The 19896-nt window shown below is 40.4% G+C and overlaps 2 protein-coding genes across 3 annotated transcripts in view; both read right to left on the reverse strand.

Moving 5' to 3' along the window:
* Positions 1 to 19896, reverse strand: part of macf1a (microtubule actin crosslinking factor 1a) — a 252345-nt gene that overhangs the window by 144057 nt on the left and 88392 nt on the right. For both annotated transcript variants that reach the window (XM_088329356.1, XM_088329357.1), the window contains exons 6-18: positions 19380 to 19472; positions 11786 to 11952; positions 11110 to 11222; positions 7712 to 7818; positions 7495 to 7614; positions 7330 to 7425; positions 5970 to 6097; positions 4140 to 4233; positions 3927 to 4081; positions 1935 to 2217; positions 1729 to 1857; positions 1573 to 1650; positions 231 to 392 (exon numbers count right to left, since the gene is read on the reverse strand). In XM_088329356.1, coding sequence (XP_088185482.1) covers positions 231 to 392; positions 1573 to 1650; positions 1729 to 1857; positions 1935 to 2217; positions 3927 to 4081; positions 4140 to 4233; positions 5970 to 6097; positions 7330 to 7425; positions 7495 to 7614; positions 7712 to 7818; positions 11110 to 11222; positions 11786 to 11952; positions 19380 to 19472 — 1725 coding nt within the window. The remainder of the gene's footprint in view (positions 1 to 230; positions 393 to 1572; positions 1651 to 1728; positions 1858 to 1934; positions 2218 to 3926; positions 4082 to 4139; positions 4234 to 5969; positions 6098 to 7329; positions 7426 to 7494; positions 7615 to 7711; positions 7819 to 11109; positions 11223 to 11785; positions 11953 to 19379; positions 19473 to 19896) is intronic.
* On the reverse strand, positions 13039 to 14055 carry LOC148371334 (uncharacterized). The gene has a single exon (XM_088329358.1). The coding sequence runs from the start codon at positions 14053 to 14055 to the stop codon at positions 13039 to 13041; it is 1017 nt and encodes a 338-aa protein (XP_088185484.1).

Genomic DNA, 19896 nt, shown 5'->3' on the forward strand with positions numbered 1-19896 from the left:
CTGGCAGCCTTCCGTTCAAATTTAGTAGACTCGTGCTGAGCTGTTTCAAACTGCAGTAATACATTTAACCACTAGACGACAGTAATTACTCAAGAACAACTCCAACATAGACCAGGGCCAATCAAGGTAAGAAATGAGTCTTTCAAGGGAAAGAAAGATGCAGAATTCTCACCAAAGTAAACTATGTCGTGTGTGTGTGTGTGTGTGTGTGTTTTGGCCTCTCCACTCACAGCGTACATCTCCCGCTTAGCGTCCATGTTGGTGTTGTTGTGGCTCCAGTCGAAGGCGATCTCGTCCTCCTCTCGCTCATTTAACCAGATCAGCTCCTCGGTGCACTCACGCACCAAGGAGTGAAGACTCTCTAGGCTACGTAGTCGCCATGACGAGTGCTCCTGAAGAGTGCGACATACGAACATTACTCCAAGTCAGTGGGCAACACACATTCATGCAGACAAACACTGCAACACTATATAACACACTATATATATATATATATATATATATATATATATATATTATATATATATATATATATATATATATATATGTATGTGTGTGTGTGTGTATACACTTTGAGAAACAAAGACTCCCTCGGACACAAACAAGCATATTACCGCATTTTCCGCACTATAAGGCGCACCACCAAATATGAGTTCTGTGATCATTTTAATCTCTAAAGGGCAAAGGCGCATAGAATTAAAATTGCAGGAAGGGTTAGGGTTGCCCTAAACTACATCAGTATTGCATTTGTGCATTGATTAATCAGTGTAAGTATATCGCCCGTCACAACTGCTAAAATAAGTTACAACACAAAACAAACCTAGATTGGGGCGCAAAGCACGCTGCAACTTATCCTATAGAACAGGGTTTGGAAACCTATTGCTCACGCTTGCATATACGGCTCTTTTTATGTGTACATATGGCTCAGAGATAAAGAGGAACATGTGCAAACATTTACTGTATTGACTAATGCAGAGCCTATCTTGGCAGGTGCGAAGCCAGAGGCGATCCGGTCATAACATTTGGTTCAGGAAATATAGGACACAGTCTTGACTAGTTTACAGTAAGGGTGTCAAAACTAAAAGACCCCGTTTTGGCTGTAAATCGCTAAACTAACTTCTGGAAGCTCATTTTCAATTTATTTTTGTTGTTGAGGCACTCTATGATTAAAAGCCACAGAACAAATGGTAAACACACAAAAGCTATAGCAAAGCACCCAGAGCAATTTGATTGGGGAAGCGGTAGGAATGGGCAGAGTTATACACACAGCACAGGCATTCCTTCTCATCGCCAAGCGTCGTCTACACTGAAGCTAAATACGTCTGGATTCTTGTTTGCTTGTTTGTTTTGTGACATTTTTGTAAAAGAGCTTTGCTCGCACCTTGTGCCCATTGACCAAAAATGAAGGTCATACTGAGCCTCAACACTGATGGGAAACGAATTTTAAATGCTATATTTATATTGATATGGGAGACAAGCTCTGGTGTGTCTCTTTTAGTTTGTATTTATGTCCTTAACCATAAGTGTCCTTCTCCGTTTCAATTTGCATGTGTGTGTGTGCCTTATACTGACCACTAGTTTGCTGTATTGATGTTCCAGTTTGGCCAACGTCTCACAGTAGTTGCTTCTGAAGTTGGTTGATACTTTGGCCTATGACACAAGAATGTTGTCAGTGTGGTTCCCCTAAACCTGCAGCCTCCATGTGTCTATGGCGGTGTAAGCTCGAACCTTGTAGCTGCGAGCCTCCTCCAGGCCGCTTATTAACTCCTCCACAGCTGTGTGCACAGCGTTATGTTCTTGCAGGTTGTTCTCCACAGAAGGAAGGTCTGCTCCCCACTCACCTCCTTCCAGAAGCTCCTAAATTGGAGAAAAGGTTAAACATGGAAGTCCCAATTCCCTTTCAGGGGGCGTTTGAACAGGTGTTCCACCCAAACCTGTGTCTCTTCCACCCATCCAAGAAGCTCATATATGAACCTCAGGCTGCCCTCGTCTTCAGATGCCGACAAGGCCACCAGCTGGGAGCGGGCCATAGGGCGGCGCAGGAGAGCGGCCCCGGCTGCACCAGCGGCCCCCAGCAGTGTCTGGCCCAGAGACAAGTTGGGGCCATCTGTGAGCGGGCGCTGGCCGGGTAGCTTGCCCCCCATAAAGTGACCTTTTCTGTACAGGCTGGAACACTGAAGTCGAAGAGACACCAACTCCTCTTCAAGGCACGACATTCTGCATTAGAGGAACAAAGACACTTGTCACCTCCAGCATGGACTGCTCCTTTTCAAGATGACTTAAACATTATGAGATTCCAGGAACCTCCTCATTCCATTTTGTCAACAGTCCATATACATTAGTTAAATAAAAATGTGTCTTCATTAATTTTTTGTTACAAATATATATTTATATATCAATTGTTTATAATCTAATGTACAATAAATGTACTGAAAAAATAACAATAGATAGATAATTTTACAAAATGAAACGTAATAGTTTTATACAGTACTTGTAAACAGTGTTGGGACTGAAGTGTTACAAAGGAACGTGTTCCTGGAACGCAATGACTTTTCTCAGTAACGGGTACTGAAATGTGTTTTTAATAAAATTCTGTAACTCAATTGTTTTTACAACATGGTGTGTTACTCCGCTACTTTTTAAAAGCAAATCATAAATTACAATGTATTCTGTTCTTTGACAGTTACATACAACCCTTAATACGCCAGCAACACAACACCATAGTTGGGAAGCAGTATTTTTATCTACCTAAAAAATAAAACTGATTTAAGTTACAGCGGCTTTGTCTCAAACACAAAGTAGGAGAACAAGTAATTTCTCCCTAATGATATTCTCCCCATCATAGCTACAGTACTCGAATCCTAGCAGTATTTATGATTATAAAAAATATAATGAAATTAGGGGTGGAGTTGATATGCACATATTTGATTGTGTGTCACCAAGAGCAAATGTTAGGCAGAGAGTGGAGAAAGGGTGTGGCTTAAACAGGAACAACAAATCAACCGAAAATAAACGGGGCAAAAGTGAGAATTTACAATAAAAGAATGCTGAATTTGGGTTTTTTCGTCTGTAAAATTATTTTGGCAATACACCATGCACGTAGACATTACCCAGAAATGGAAGAGGAAATCTTGGAGCAGTTTGCAGATAAAAGACAAACTGGATATGGTGTGTCTCAGATGTGTTAGTTTACAGGCTTCAAGATTGCTCAAATCAAAAAATATGAAGGGTTCACTGCTTCCACAGGTTGGTGTACACTTTTTCATCTATTTCTTTTATTATGTGGGAATTTCTAAGCAGGATTGTTACACACTGCTGCCCATTAAACCAAGGTCCGGCAAATCCATTAAGAGCAGGATGATGCTTTACACCGGTAAGAGAACAGTGACCAGATGCTGAAGGTGCTGTATGAGTCAGATCAGGAGGCCTCTCTTGCTAATGATAACCATGGAAACCAGTACTGTATGATCATGTTGGGGAGCAAACTACTACCCAAAAAAAAAAACATCTTGAAGAAGGACAGGCGCCCCCAGACTGTACTTGCCCGAGGCACACCAGAGGAAGTGGTGCCCTGACAAACAAAGTGGTTACGGGATCCGTGATTTCCAAGTAGTTTTAGGGTGTCGGCTTTAATGTGAGTAGATACAGTAATGTGTAACTAGATAGTCACTTTCAATGTAACTCGCTACTTTCAGTAATCTACAGGTTACGCAATTATTTTTTAAATTAAGTAACCATTTACTGTTAATAATAATTTTTTTCCAGTAACCCGCCCAACATTGCCTTTATATATAAAAAGAAGTTAGACAAAGACCCTAATCTACAAAGAAAACTTCACTGATATATTACAATCCAGGATTGTAAATTTAACTTCACTGAGGTTTAAGTTGCCTAAGTGTGCATGCGCTCACATTTCGTGGACCCACCTGAACGCAAGTTGCTCCACTTGGTAGTATTTTTCATTTTGGAGCACTTTGAGCTCCTTCTGCATTTGTGCCATTAGCGCCTCGCAGTCGTGCACGTAGCTGGCCAGCTCGCTCTCGCACTGCAGCGCCTGGCCGCTCTCCGTGCGTGACAAGTCCTGTAGCAGGACGGTTCAATAAGAAGCATTCCGGAACAGTCGGCGCGATGAGACTTACGGCTTGTAGCGTATTCTTTGCCAATGTGAGCTTCTCCTCGCAGTCCAGGGCAAGGTTCTGAAACTTGTTTGCTCTCTGGAGCAGCAACTCAAGCCTAAATACACATGGAAAACTGATTTATACAGTTTATATTATATTAAGAACAATTTATGATAATTACAATTATAAAGATTTCTCGATAGTTCTGCCTAGGGTATCGCTGGTGCACTGTTTTGCGGATTTTGAATTTAATTGTCTCATCTATATGAACGTATTGTGCGTAGTTTTCTGAGCCAGGGCTCCTAGAGGTTAGAACAATTTACATTTAAGACTTTTTAAGACATTTTAATGTCTCTAGGAATAAAATTTTAGACCAAGTTGACAAAGAGAACACAAGTGAAACAAAACAAAAAAAACACAAATATTTCTTGCACGCAATATATTGTGCCTCATACACATGACCTGGCACAGCTTTTAGCCATGGCGAAAAACGTTCAGCTACTTCTAATTGAATTTACACTTCACATGGTCCAAAGTAAACGTCTATGTCCCAACTTGCTATGACAAGTCAAGTCATGTTTATAGCCCTTAATCACAAGGAGTCTCAAAGGGCTGCACAGACCACAGATTATTGCAAACTACAGACTATTATGACACCATCCCCTGATCTAAAACCTACACGAGGGCAAGGAAAAACTCAAAAACTCAACATGAGGTAAATGAAGAAACCTTGAGACATGAGGTCATCAACCTCCAGACATGCGTCTAACAGAAACTACAACACAATTTTAATACATACATTATCGTGGTAACATCATGTTACCGCCAAAGTAAATCAGTGAATTATTAAAAAAGACAAGTTCAAACAAAAAAAAAATCCTATGAATGTGTTCATTTTGAAGATTTTCAAAATTTGGATTTAAGTCATTTTAATGCCATTTGAGGCCTTTATTTTAGAATAATAAATCCAATGCCTTTTAAGAGTTTTCAAGGAGCCACGGGTACCCTGTGAGCAGACAGGACACAGTAAATGCTATCACAGGGCCAGGTTAGGGAGGGCCTTGCGTGTTGGGTGGGCGTGACTGTGTGTGCAACTGTGATAGGCTGGTGTATGCTTTCAGTAAAACACTGGGGCGGGCGCACAAGTAGCCACCAAAACAAAATGAGCATGACGCCAGACAGCTTTTAGTGCTTTGTTACATTGAAAATAAATTCATCATTTAAATCAGACTCTGAGGAAAGTCAAAAGAGCGCAAAGAAATGCTCATCACCAGCGGGTGCACCGCGCATTGTTATCTAGTTTGGGAAGCAATAGAGGCGCTGTCGGGAGAGGCAATAGCGAGGCTGCAGGTCCGGCCTACTTCTACGGCTAGGCTAACATCTTTCTTAAGCCACACCTGCCGAGCCTGTATCTCACCAACGCCAGATCCATAACCCATGAAACATATGACCTGGAGCTAAAACTCATAGAAAACAGCTACATTCGGGTCGGTGGTATTTTAACCATTACGGATGCTAGCGCACAGCTTGCCATCCACTCTCTAAATCGTGATCTTGATCTAAATGGAGAAACTCACCATTTTTTTGTACTTATGTACAATGACAATAAAGACCATTCACTCCACAGCAATTCTGTTTTTTTTGTAGCTCTATAGTTGTTAATTTTTCACAGTCGTATACTCAATAAGGACGTCATCTTAAGGTTAGATGGACTTTTATGAAGGGGCGTTGCTACTTTGCAGATTTTCCCTATTTGTAGGGATTTCTGGTCACCATTAACCATCACAACCAAAGGATTACTGTCTTGATATTATGGGGGATTGTATAAAATCTTTGAAATGCACTTTTTACCTGTCCACTGAAGGTCGGAGAATCTTCTCCCTCTCCAGCATCTCCAGGATGAGTTTTCCCCATTCCTCCTCCAAGTCATTGGGGTGGAGGCCCTGAGGAAGCTTCACGCGGCCAAACTCGACCCAAACCTTGCGACACACGCACACAAAGGAGGATATGTTAAATGGTAACTTTTAAGATGGGGAAATGGATAATAGCTTTTATTCTAGGCTACTGGTTCTTAACCCTGTTGAAGGTACCGAACCCCACCATTTTCATATGCGCATTCACCAAACCCAACTTTAGTGTAAAATAAAATGATTCTTTTTCAGATTCAAGACATAGTTTTTCTCTCATATCTGCAAGTACTTGAACCAAGATGTCTTTACTTATGTCCTCTATACCGTCACTGATGGGGTCATTTGAAAAAGGATTTTGCGATCATTTATTTTGTGTATTTTGTCGTGTATCTTGTCAAGTATTTTGTCATGTATTTTGTCGTGTATTGGTCATGTACTTGTAATGTATTTTGTCGTGAAATTTATAGTGTATTTTGTCATATATTATGTCTTCTATTTTGTCGTATATTGCTTGTATTTTATCGTGTATCCTGCCTTATATTGTCGTGTATTTTGTGTATCTTGTCAAGTATCCCGTCTTATATTTTGTGTATCTTGTCATTTTATTGTCATGTACAAGTAATTTATTTTGTTGTGTACCTCTTCATTTTTTGTGTTTTTTTTTCTAATGTATTTTATTGTCTATTTTGGGTTTTTGGTCATTTTATTTGTTGTGTATTTATTTTGTTGTGTATTTTGCAGTGTTTTTCATCATGTAATTTATTGTCTATTTTTTGTTTTTGAGTTTTTTTGTCATTTATTTTCCCTATATTTGTTTTGTGATCTATCGTGAATTTTGTCAACTTTTTTTTCCCGTGTGATTTTACACCTTTTTTTGTCAATTCTCTTCTCTATTCTTATGTTTTGTGTGGTGTATTTTTTATGTATTGTGGTGTGTTTTTATTCGTGTTTTTGTCATCCGTTTTGTGTTTTTGCAGTCCATTCCGTCACTTTTTTGTCGTGATTTGTCATGTTTTTTGTCGTCTATTTTGTTGATTTTGTCATGTTTTTTGACGTCTATTTGAGTATTTTAGTGCGGATTTTCTTGTGTATTGGCCATGCAATGTAAAATGATCATCTGCAGCCCGTAAGGGCCAAGCTGGGATTGTCATTAAGTATAAACATGATGAGTCGGTGTGTTTCGGCCTTTGTGGCAGAGGCGCCACAGAACCCCCGACCTGATTCACCGAACCCCTGGGGTTCGATCGAACCCAGGTTAAGAACAATGGTTGGAACCCTTGCTCTTTAAGATTTCTGTTTACCTCCAGAAGTTTGTAAAGGTGCTCCACATGACTTTTCTCCAGCTCTTTGGCAGGAATCTCAGTTTCCTTGAAGTGGATGTACTCGTTGTAAAGGGCCTGCGTGAGCATAGGAGGCACATATTAAATAAGTGAAGATCAAACTATACAATGAAAAAATAACTGTACCTTGAGTTCTATTGGATTTTGTGGGAAGTTCTTGTTGGCCATGATGGCTGTTTGCTGGCGGCTCCATTGGAGCAGTGATGAAAACCTGGACTGATATTCAGACCAGCGCTGATCCACCTCCTGATAAATTAGAATCAAGAACATTTTAGTGACCGTTGGTTCTTTATGCTGATTTTTCTTTTTTTTTTTTTAAATTAAACAATTGAGTGAGACATACGTGTGCTGCGATGCCCTCGCCTCCCTCTGGGATTTTCGGGAAGGCATCATAGATGGACGAGACATACGTGATGACGGACTTTTCGTCCGGGGACGGAACATCAACGTCTGACCGAAGGGGGGAAAAAAGGAAAATTTAAAAATTAAATTATAAATACCAGACGTGCCAATGCAACACTCGGCAATATACCATATTTTCTGCACTCTGCATAAGACGTAAAATTCAAAAAGAGCTAGGGTGACAAAAATAACTGAATACATTTAAATTATTATTTTTCATGGAATATAAAATAACATAATGACAATTCACCACTAAATTACATTAATTCATTCATAAATAGTCACTGTGCTTTCCTCATTCCGTATCCCCCTTCTTCGCCAGTTGACAGCAAGTGAACGACACACTGAATTACCAAACTTTTTTTTAAATTGCTGTTTATGCTACCATTAACCTTATAAGATTGCCATAAAAATAAAAAATAAAATAAAAACAAAGTACAAAAAAGGTTACTAAGGACCATACAGATACAATTGTTACTGTCAACAAAAATCTTCAATCAAGTAATCACAATACATTTAAAACAGGGACAATTATGGTCCAAAGCAACAGCAAAGAAGTACAGTGGAACCTCGGTTTTCGAACGCCTCTCAGTTCGAACAAACCGGAGTCCGACCAAAAATTTCGAGAAATTCTTGCTTCGCTGTTCGGTCCAAAAATCGGAGTTCGAACGCCAGTAATGCGTGAGTGGGTACGCTAGGGTGCGATGCTGAGCGGCGTACGGGTGTAGATCGCCCTTTGCATTTAAGAAAGAAATAATAGCAAAATATGAAGGAGGTGGAGTGTCTGATCTTGCTAGGGAATACCCCACCGTCCATCTGCGCCTTCTGCTGACCACCACAAACGTAAGAAATCCTATTCATAATTATTTTCTTTATTTTTTTTATTTTTTTTTATAGTTCATGTTAGCGTAATCTTTCATACGGAAGATTATGATAACGTGAAGGTACGATTAGCCTGGGTTAGCATTATGTTTACGTTGAATATTCAGGTAAACATTCAGGGTGTTGGAACAAAACCCAACTTTCAGGGTGTTGGAACGGAGCCCCCTTTCCAATGAACCGCTCACCACTTGTTGTGGAGCCCGGGTGCTAAATGACTTGTAAACGACCTGATTTTTTAATTTTTACACGTTCATGTTAGCGTAATCTTTCGTACGGAAGATTACGATAACGCGAACGTACGACTAGCCTGGGTTAGCTTTATGTTTACTTTAAACATTCAAGGTAAACATCCAGGGTGTTGGAACGGATTAAAACGATTTACATTATTTTTAATGGAAAAAATGATTTCGGTGATCGAACAAATCGGTTTTCGAACAGGGTTCTGGAACGGATTATGGTCGAGAACCGAAGTTCCACTGTATTTGCAAATGAGCATGTTAACCTCAAGAGGGCACTTGAAGACCACTTTATATGTTTCTCAAAGGTAGAATTACCTTATGCAGCATCATTTAATTGTAAAAAACGCATTTCCAATTGTATCCACTGTATGTTCCAATATGTAAGGCACACTGTTTTATGTATATATATATATTTATATATATACAGGGAGTGCAGAATTATTAGGCAAGTTGTATTTTTGAGGATTAATTTTATTATTGAACAACAACCATGTTCTTAATGAACCCAAAAGTTTCATTAATATCAAAGCTGAATATTTTGGAAGTTGGAGTGGGGCTTTTTTAGTTTTAGCTATTTTAGGAGGATATTTGTGTGTGCAGGTGACTATTACTGTGCATAATTATTAGGCAACTTAACAAAAAACAAATGTATACCCATTTCAATTATTTATTTTCATCAGGGAAACAAGTATAACAGCTCAACATTCACAAATATACATTTCTGACATTCAAAAACAAAACAAAAACAAATCAGTGACAAATATAGCCACCTTTCTTTGCAAGGACACTCAAAAGCCTGCCATCCATGGATTCTGTCAGTGCTTTGATCTGTTCACGATCAACATTGCGTGCAGCAGCAACCACAGCCTCCCAGACACTGTTCAGAGAGGTGTACTGTTTTCCCTCCTTGTAAATCTCACATTTGATGAGGGACCACAGGTTCTCTATGGGGTTCAGATCAGGTGAACAAGGAGGCCATGTCATTAGTTTTTCTTCTTTTAGACCCTTTCTTGCCAGCCACGCTGTGGAGTACTTGGATGCGTGTGATGGAGCGTTGTCCTGCATGAAAATCATGTTTTTCTTGAAGGATGCGGACTTCTTCCTGTACCACTGCTTGAAGAAGGTGTCTTCCAGAAACTGGCAGTAGGACTGGGAGTTGAGCTTGAGTCCATCCTCAACCCGAAAAGGCCCCACAAGCTCATCTTTGATGATACCAGCCCATACCAGTACCCCACCTCCACCTTGCTGGCGTCTGAGGCGGACTGGAGCTCTCTGCCCTTTACCGATCCAGCCACGGGCCCATCCATCTGGCCCATCAAGACTCACTCTCATTTCATCACTCCATAAAACCTTAGAAAAATCCGTCTTGAGATTTTTCTTGGCCCAGTCTTGACGTTTCAGCTTGTGTGTCTTGTTCAGTGGTGGTCGTTTTTCAGCCTTTCTTACCTTGGCCATGTCTCTGAGTATTGCACACCTTGTGCTTTTGGGCACTCCAGTGATGTTGCAGCTCTGAAATATGGCAAAACTGGTGGCAAGTGGCATCTTGGCAGCTGTACGCTTGACTTTTCTCAGTTCACGGGCAGTTATTTTGCGCCTTGGTTTTTCTACACGCTTCTTGCGACCCTGTTGACTATTTTGAATGTAACGCTTGATTGTTCGATGATCACGCTTCAGAAGCTTGGCAATTTTAAGAGTGCTGCATCCCTCTGCAAGATATCTCACTATTTTTGACTTTTCAGAGCCTGTCAAGTCCCTCTTCTGACCCATTTTGCCAAAGGAAAGGAAGTTGCCTAATAATTATGCACACCTGATATAGGGTGTTGATGTCATTAGACCACACCCCTTCTCAATACAGAGATGCACATCACCTGATATGCTTAATTGGTAGTAGGCTTTCGAGCCTATACAGCTTGGAGTAAGACAACATGCATAAAGAGGATGATGTGGTCAAAATACTCATTTGCCTAATAATTCTGCACTCCCTGTATATACATACAATTCAACTGGAAGAGGATTTTGGTCATTTTCTGTATTACTTCTCATTGATCATATTTTAACCATTTTGTAACGAACCTGAAAATATGTTTACAAAGAAAAACAAAAATAGAAAAAAATGGATCCAAATGTAAATGAATTATTTTAATAATTAACAAAAACGGCCAAATGAAATATTTTATCAACAAATTAGATTGCAGCACAGTGTGAATTGTATCCTCACCCTCAGCGTCCAACAGTCTGGTCACCCCTAGCGACTCAGCAATCTCGAAAGCCTGCTCAAGGTTTTCACGGTTGCTCTGCAGTGACACAGCCTCCATGTTGATCAGGTCGGGTCTGGAGAAAGGAGGGGAAAAAACAAACAGATTAAAAATATAATATAATATTTTAATATAACATAAAAAAAAAAAAAATTAATAACCCATCCTTGTTAACTACCACTAGATTAAGTTGTCACTTTAAGAATGAGCGCCAATGCTTGTTTATAGCAGTTACAACAACCTTCTAAGACATGTTTTTGAAATCCAGGGTTATGCGATGCCATATTGCTTGTTCGATGAGTTCCAAAGTGTTCATGAATCAGTGAATTCACGACACACCCGTTATTGTTTTTTTTTTTTTTTTTGGTGGAGAATCCGCGCAATTGTTTGAGTAACTCTCTCACGCGTCTGCGTGCTCGTGGGTGCTCGTGGGTGCGGCATTGTCGGACCAAGAGAAGCAGGATCGCAGCGGGGGCGTAGTCAACCAAAATCAATCCCCGCCCCCACGAGTCCTCACAAATTAAATAGGAAATTTCTGGTTTGCGTTGTACTCGGCCCCTAAAATCAAGTTAGTTGGTCGGGTCGGATTTTTTTGTCCCAATCTTACCTCTAACACATGTATTTCTATGAAAACCTCACCTGTATTTGTGCAAAAGGGCGTTGAACATGCGCCCGTCGCTCCACGACGACGTAAAGTTGACACAGCGGAGGCCAGTGTAGCCTTCAGTCGCCTGCTGACTCCATAGCAGCAGCTTCTCCTTGGCGGTAAGGTCACTCGACTCTCCGCAGACATAGATCTCAGAAATCTGCGTTGCCATACAAAGATTTACAATCTGAATTAATATACATTAGGCTGCCTGGCTTTGTGGAAACATCACATAAACCGGGAACTTCTGGTGTATGTCAACCATAGCAAATCCAACTGGGACAACCAACTTATGTGTTGTTGCTATGGAAACAGTCTACTCCGGATTCAATGTGTGCAGCCAACTAAAATGGATTATTCCAACTGCTAGTGGCGGCCATGACTCTCCAGATGGAGGCGAGCCAAGAGAATGAGTTAAGCCTTGCCTGCCGACCTGTTTGCAACATGTGAGTAGTTGGGTAGGGTAAAAATGATCATGCTCATTGAATATTTAAAAAAAAAAATCATTCTTGCTTTTCATTCCCCATCTAACCAACAGAAACTGTCAAATATGTACAGTTCAGACACAGCAGCAATGACTCAGCAAAGTGTACCTTGCAGCTAGGCTGCAAATTTCTGCACTGCCTGATCTCTAAAGAGAACCATCGAACAGACGAGTATGGGATCCCAATTTGAGACAGTGTTCATATTCATCATTTTCATACATATACTAATAAATTAAAAGGAAGTAAAAAGAGGAAAGGCAAGATGTTCGTCATCGCCTTGATTACACTCTTTGGACAGAGGCAGGAAATACAAGGCCAATGTTCCAGATAACACACATTACAACATTTAAAGCCCAGTTACTGAGAATCTACATATTGGAGATAAGACCAGTCGCCCACTCAAAAGCCTGCCTAAAAGAAGATCCAAGTATATTCCATCTTCACAGCATTATAAACAGAATAGGACTCGGACAAAATCTGGAATTTAATTAGTTCCAAAGTTACAATAAAGATAAAGTCAAGTTGCGATTATAAAATAAACATGAGATTACTTTCTAGTGAGTCTGAACTGAATTCAATAAATATAACCAGCATACTTATGCTCACTAGTTTAAATTTTAGAACAACCTACAAGTGACTATTCCCTTGGGTGCATTAAAATATCCCAGTCCTTCAAAACAACAAAAAACACAAATGTTCAGAGTAGTTCAAAGAGCTGAGCTGACCAGCTAGATGTGGTTACCAACAACCTGTTGATTCTGCTAAGCCTGCGGACTCACCGCCATGGTGTCAAGTTGGTCCAACGAACTCCCAGTTAGTGTTTCCCATTCTACCCGGTTAGGAGTGTTGGCGGCAGTTTCTGGTGAGTACATTGGTAGCTCGCTGGCGTAGCCCGATTCCAAAAGCGCACGACTTGGTGTGTCCAGTTGCTGTCTTTGGCCTGGCAGATGGTCCGTCATCCAGGTTTGGTTGAAGGAGTCTTCAGCAGTGTCTCCTTCGTCTTCGGATAGTAGGACTCTATAGACCTTTCCTTGAACTGGAAAAGGAGCAGGTGGTTGTTTGTGCACTTCCACTTCATGGTCATATACATCCCTCGATCCTGGAGAGCCATAGTCAGTGGGATACACTGTTCTCACCACGCAGAGCTTTCCATCCACCTCTTTGATGTGAACCACACCGTTGTGCTCACCTGTGGTTTCCTGTGCCTCACTTCTAATCATTCCGCTCTTTGTCCTCTTTTGCTTAATTGATTTATCTTTTTGATGTATGCATGGCTTCTCCAGGACCCCATGTACTTTCTCACGAACACGGCAAACCCTCCCGCCTCCCGGAGTAGTGGTAACGCACAGAGCGGGTGCGGTGTACACCGGGCTTGTGGTAGTTGTTTGGCTTGGGATGCTAGAGACATCAACAATTGCACTAGCAACGTCTTCCTCTCCGGGGAAGCAGAAAATTCCTCTCCAAGCCGGACTTAGTTTGGGGGTATGATGAGATTGAGAAAAACCTGGGCCTAAAAGACTATTAGCAGGCGAAAACCCAGATTTCGGGAAAAGAACACTGCGATCCTGCATGGGCAACGTTGAATGAAGGGTCAAGTCCAAAGTTCCTACAGAAGGCTTGATCTGGACAGCTTGAGGCTCATCTTCCACATCCACTTTCCTGCTTTTTCGTCCTTTGAACTTTCGTCTGAAACGTAGTCGCTTCTTGGATGAAAGTGGAGCATCAACAACAGGGTCAGAGTCTGGGGGATGCCTGACACAACCCATTGAACTCCCCATCTTGTTGGCAACCCTACCTGAAAAACTAATTTCTCAAGTTTTGTAATTTTCTAAGACAGTCTTGAGGAGAAGAATGCAGGTCGATATGTCCACCAAAGGGAGAATATGTTGATCCCATTTAGAAAAACCTGAGAACATGGATGCTATGCAATCTCTGGCCAAAAAAGAAATTCTTCGGCCAATAAATGATTCATTGCAGCTTGCTGCATCTTCAACTCTCTCTTACATGGTCATCTAGTCAGAGTGCTTGCACTCTCAAGCCAAAGTGGAAGAAAGGGCAGATAGACTTTTTCCTTGTAAGAGTGACTTCAGTGTGCATTTAAGGACACATTGACACAACAGGTATGTGCAGACAAATATGTGTGGATTCCAAATAGTGATTTATCAAAAGGCTACATGGTGAGCAAGGTGAGATATCAGAAAAGTGCAGAGTAATCCTGGCCATTAATAATCTATTACGTAGATCTCCAATGTTTGAGCAAGAATTCCTCATTTAAGACACATGTTGCAAGTTATTTAATTGATGATGCCAGTCATTGATAATGCCTGCCATCAACTGCAGCGGGAGGTTGCCCTGGGGAAGATTTCTATCCAGTAGCACCAGCCGAAGACGTATTAACGGCGATGCGGTCGGTGCTTTGCGTAGTGAGTGAGAGCTCAGATTTCCGGGTGCCACCGCGGCTAGACGGCGTCTGGGAGACACAGAGAACGCGGCCATCCAATGCGCAGCAAGAATGCAGCCCGGCTCAGCCAATCCTATTTCCGCTTGCTGAGAAGCCGGTTTCAGCAGTCACGTGAGTTGCTGGCTTTAGACTCCAAAACACTGAAGCGACTAATTTCTGCTTGGCATATCATCCAGTGGAAACATGTTTTTTTTCATTTGCGTTTGACATAAGCTGCACAGAGACGACCCAGCATCAGAAAACATCCCTCGAAATGGCAGAATAAAGGTGATGTCATCCATGTCTAGGAGTAACGTCCCTTCAAAAGCTGAACATTTGACAACATGCCAGCTGTGCCTCTATCAGGTGGTGCAGTGCGACGGCACAACAGATCCAGAGTTTTGTGAGAGCAGTACCAGCCTTGATCTGTCCTTGCACTCCCGCCACTGAAGTAAATCAGTCCAAACAGCTCCTCGTTGTATAGATGAGGCGGTGCCCGGAAAGTGGTAATGCTCTTGAGGCAATCCAGATTTTGCTGACAATCTGGAAGTTAAACCTGTTCAAGAGGTGCCTCCACCTAAACAAGATAGGCAGATCAACATGATGCTGTCATTGCCCCAAGGGTTCTGCCGTCAGCTCTTCCTCCGGGATTCAAGGCTCTTTCTCAGCCTATGATAAATGCTCCTGTGGCAGAAGCCTGCCTGAATAAGACTCTTCCCCGCCACTGCTTGCTTTATCCCTGGCTAGCTTGCCAGCAGAGAAAAAGCTTTTTTCTTTTTTTTTCGGCTGCTGCTGCAGCTTCCATTCTCGCTCTTCCCTCCTCTATATCAGTTTTTATATACAAACCAATCCTCCCTCTCTTGCTTGCTCACACACACAACTCTCCTCCTCCTCGTTCTATTTTCTTGTAGCTGCTCTCTCACCCATCCTTGGTCGCTCGTTTAACTATTAGCGAGCCAAAAGCAAACACTGGAGCTAAATGTTACATTGATTGAGCCCATAAGTGCTAACTTATAGCTGAGTTTTGCATATTTCATGAGGTTAAGGACAATGTAGAGTGCATACCTTCTCTACATTGTAGAATTCTTTCCTTGGGATGAACAGATTAGTCATGCTCTCGTTTGTCTTTTTTTAACGACCAGATAACAGCTTTAAATAACACTTTCTCATTTGACACGTGACTCATTGCATGATTGTCTGGCACTAAAAGGATTGGCAAAATTCACAGGCCACGATGCATTGGAACTATCCATCAAGAGCACTAAAGGCAGAACATATGTGCATTGAAATAGATTAAGCAGAGAAAAAAAAGGCACATTGATTCTAGAAGCTTTTTATGAGTCTAATTCAAGCTACTTGCTACGCTAGTACCAAGACTTGTGATTAATTATTTAGCTGCTGTTTAGTCAATTAAAAAAATGCAGCACATTACAGCCTTTCATTTGCTTTTTAAATGATCAAAATGTGCAAAGAAGAGATACTCTGATCATACATATTAAATACAGACTTTCCAACCAGGTTTTGGCTTTGTGAATATTTACTGGTCAGATGAAATGTGATGGGCTAAAATAAGGGTGTCAAACTCTCTCAGGATTAGGCCCGCCAACAAATTTAATCCAGCCCGCGAGACAATGCTGAGAGAAGGACAAGAGCAAAATGAGCCGCATCATGCCAAAAAAATGACCTTCAGTTTTAAATATGTCCACTGGATGTCGCCAAAACCAGGCGCCACTCCCAAAGCAAAACTCCCACTGTAGCCTCATGTGCTACCATTTATCAATCAGAGAACATTTGAGGAAACATCCATTCAAATGTTATTTTGCTATTTTACATAAAAGTCAAGGACCTTCTATTCCACGCAACATGATTGCACTCATATGTGGTGCATTGATGTCTCTCTTAACCGTGATTTTTGCTACTGAACTACACTTTTCATCAACAGTGATTGGAAATTTTTGTTTATCACTCAGATTGAAAAAAAAGACAAAATTCCAGAATATCACGTGGGTGTCATTGCAGAAGCTTTATCTCCTTTCTATAATGAATACAAAATCTAACAGCAAAGTTTCCAAAAATTTCATTTAAAAAGAAAAAATACTTTAAATTCATTTGAAATGAATGAATATTTATGGGGTTTTTTTTCACTTTCTATATTGCATGAGTTTCCCTTATTTAAAATAACTAGTGAAAATAAATTCAATTAACGACAGCGCTTGTTTTCAGCCAATCAGACCGCGAGGCAAACAACAGCCCGGCCCCTTTTGTATCTCAGACAAGCACGGAATGCAAGCGGCTTCACAATACAGTAAACGAGCATAGGATTGATGGGAACCGAAACAAAGTTATTTGTTCTACAGTAAGTGTTTCATTTTCATGACGCCGCTTTTGGGTCAATTAGTTGTAAGTAAGAAAAGTTTGTAAGTAACTGTGGCCACTTTTAATGCACTTTCTTTGAGTATTGTCACTGCGCCCTCTTTAGCATATGACAAAACAAATACAAGCGGAAGTGGCATTTTTTAAGTACATTAAAACATGTAAATTATTAGATTCTCTATGAACCAATATTTTCACAAATCTGAATCTCGTTGCATTGGTACGTGGCTTCTGACTTCCTCATTAGTGGCCAACATTTTGCATCCACCCTTAATTGATACCCTTTTTTACTGTCTTTTGAGATAAGTTTCCATAATACGGAAGAAACTATACAGCTATCAGGAATAGCGACTCGAGAGCCTATTTGCTCCGTGTGTTATACATAACTATGGTGGGCATGGCTTAGCATTTTCTGTCGGATCTATTTGTTGTTTTGTTTTGGGGGTTTTTACTAATACACACTCGATCAAAACGCTAAGATATACAATTTTAGTGAAGGGAAAAACAATATTGAGGATAAAAAAAACTCACTAGTTGTTTCATAATCAAATCTTAGACCCCTGAATAATAATTGTGATTTAATTGTGACCCTCCTTAAGATCCCCAAACTACAGATAAGGCACTTTTTACGCCTTTAATATACTAGTCTGGCCCCCATGAGAGTAGATTATCTACCATGTGCACCCTGGGAGTTAAATAATTTTTGACACCCTTAAGATTGGAGAAAGTGGTCCAGATTTTTTGTTTTTACTGCATATTTTACCACTAAATCAACAAGTAGCAGCACACCAAAGAAACAAAGTCAGAGAAAAATTCCTCATTTTTTCAGCCCAAATCTTAAAGAGCAGGAAGCCTTAGCTCCAGGATGACCCATATGCTTTTATAATTAGCTCGCTATCCAAGCACTGTTCATAGTTTCCATGACCGGACTGACAATTGAGGTCCAAAGCCCAAGCAGACATTTTCTGCGGTCGCTCTCCCTCCTTCTGTGGAGTGCACACATACTTGTGCTAAGTCATGTTCATGCTCTTGTCTTTGCTAGGCTGTTTCTCCAGCAACTTGGCTGCCACTGTCACCTTTATGCTTTTACGATCCTGACAGCGAGACCACTAGCGTGCTTAGGGGCATGAATACAACCACTTGTGTTTCACAGCAAACGTTTCTGACGTATGAAAGTATATTTTTCAACTGTTTCAATCTTTAAAGGTATTACCAAACTGATTTTTTTTAATAATGAATATAAATTGTTTTTTGAAATTGCTTTATCTGGCATTAAATGTTTCAATTTTTGTTTTCCATTTATTAAATGGCATACAATAAAAACTAATTAATACTAGTGCAGGTTTTGTCTGGATTACAAGAATATATGCATGTTTTTATTTAAATAATTACATTTAAATCTTATTATCGATTATTTTAGTTAAGTGGGAATCAAAAAAAGAATAAAAAAATGACATGTTATAAATCTCATCTCATCAGCTGCACCGCTTATCCTCAGTAGGGTCGCGGGGGTGCTGGAGCCCATCCTAGCAATCATCGAGCAGTGGGCGGGGGACATGTTATAAATATATTCTAAAAACTTAATTCAGAGTAAGTATTAGCAGATGCTGTTTAGGTACAATTTACGGAACGCATTTGTTTTATTATTGATATTTGGTGGGATTTGCCCGATTTGATTCATGGACTTAACAAATGTAAATGTGAATGATCTGCATTTACATAGTGCTTTTCAAGTCAATGAAGACCTCCCAAAGCGCTTTACAATGTGCTTCACACTAACCTACCGATAGCAGCGTCAGCCATGCAAGGCGCCTACCTGCTTATCAGGGGCATTAGGGATTCAGTGTCTTGCCCAAGAACAGTTCTCGATTCAACATATAACACGAAGGAGCCAGGAATCGAACCTGCGACCTCTTGATCCCAAGACGAGCGCTTTACCTCCTGAGCTCCCCCAAAGGGTGCGCTGCTCAAACAGCTATTTATATTGCTGCATCCAAACTTGTCGTTTTCATAGTACCTGTTGGCTCAAATAGCTAATTATATATATATATATATATATATATATATATATATATATATATATATATATATGGTAACAAGACATTTGTTGGCTGTAAACTACTGCTGAATTTGTAAAAAGGTCTCTCACAAGAAATCTCATCATTAGGTCATTGTTTGGAACCAGTATGAAGAAAATATGAGCTCTGTATCTCACTGATACAATTAAATCTCAGCATGCACGTTAATAAACATAACCAGCACAGGACAACAGGAAGAGTAGGCACAGACCTGGAAATGGAGGATGATAGTCCAGATGAGGCCAAGTGTAAGTTTGGGGTTCCCGTCTGTGATGTCATCATTTCTGATGTTGACAAGTTTAACCTGAAAACAGACAAGTCAACGGTGTTAAAATTGTCACGTTTGAAAATGCTTTAACTAATTCAATGCCAGATATTTTTATATGCATAAGACATATCAAAAAAAGCTTGACTCCTCATTTTTCATCAGGACATAAGTATGTTTTTAGCTTTTACCATTGTTTAGTAGACAACTGTTGAATAATGCCAAGTTTCTTGAAAAGACTCGTTTCTAAGAAAACTACTGGGAAAAAAAGCTTTTAGTGAAAGGATGCATTTTAAGCACAACTTTCACTTAAGTGTTTTTTTCCGCATCTGTGATACCTCCAATATCTAATCAATGTTTTCCATGCACACAGGGCCACTTTGATTGCCAAATAACATTTTGTTGCAAGAACACTTATGCATAAACTTTGCAAGAACATTTTAGCGCGTGATGTTTCCGGTGA

Source organism: Urocampus carinirostris, chromosome 2, assembly GCF_059441175.1.
Source record: "Urocampus carinirostris isolate Australia breed hairy pipefish chromosome 2, RoL_Ucar_1.0, whole genome shotgun sequence".
Classification (NCBI taxonomy): domain Eukaryota; kingdom Metazoa; phylum Chordata; class Actinopteri; order Syngnathiformes; family Syngnathidae; genus Urocampus; species Urocampus carinirostris.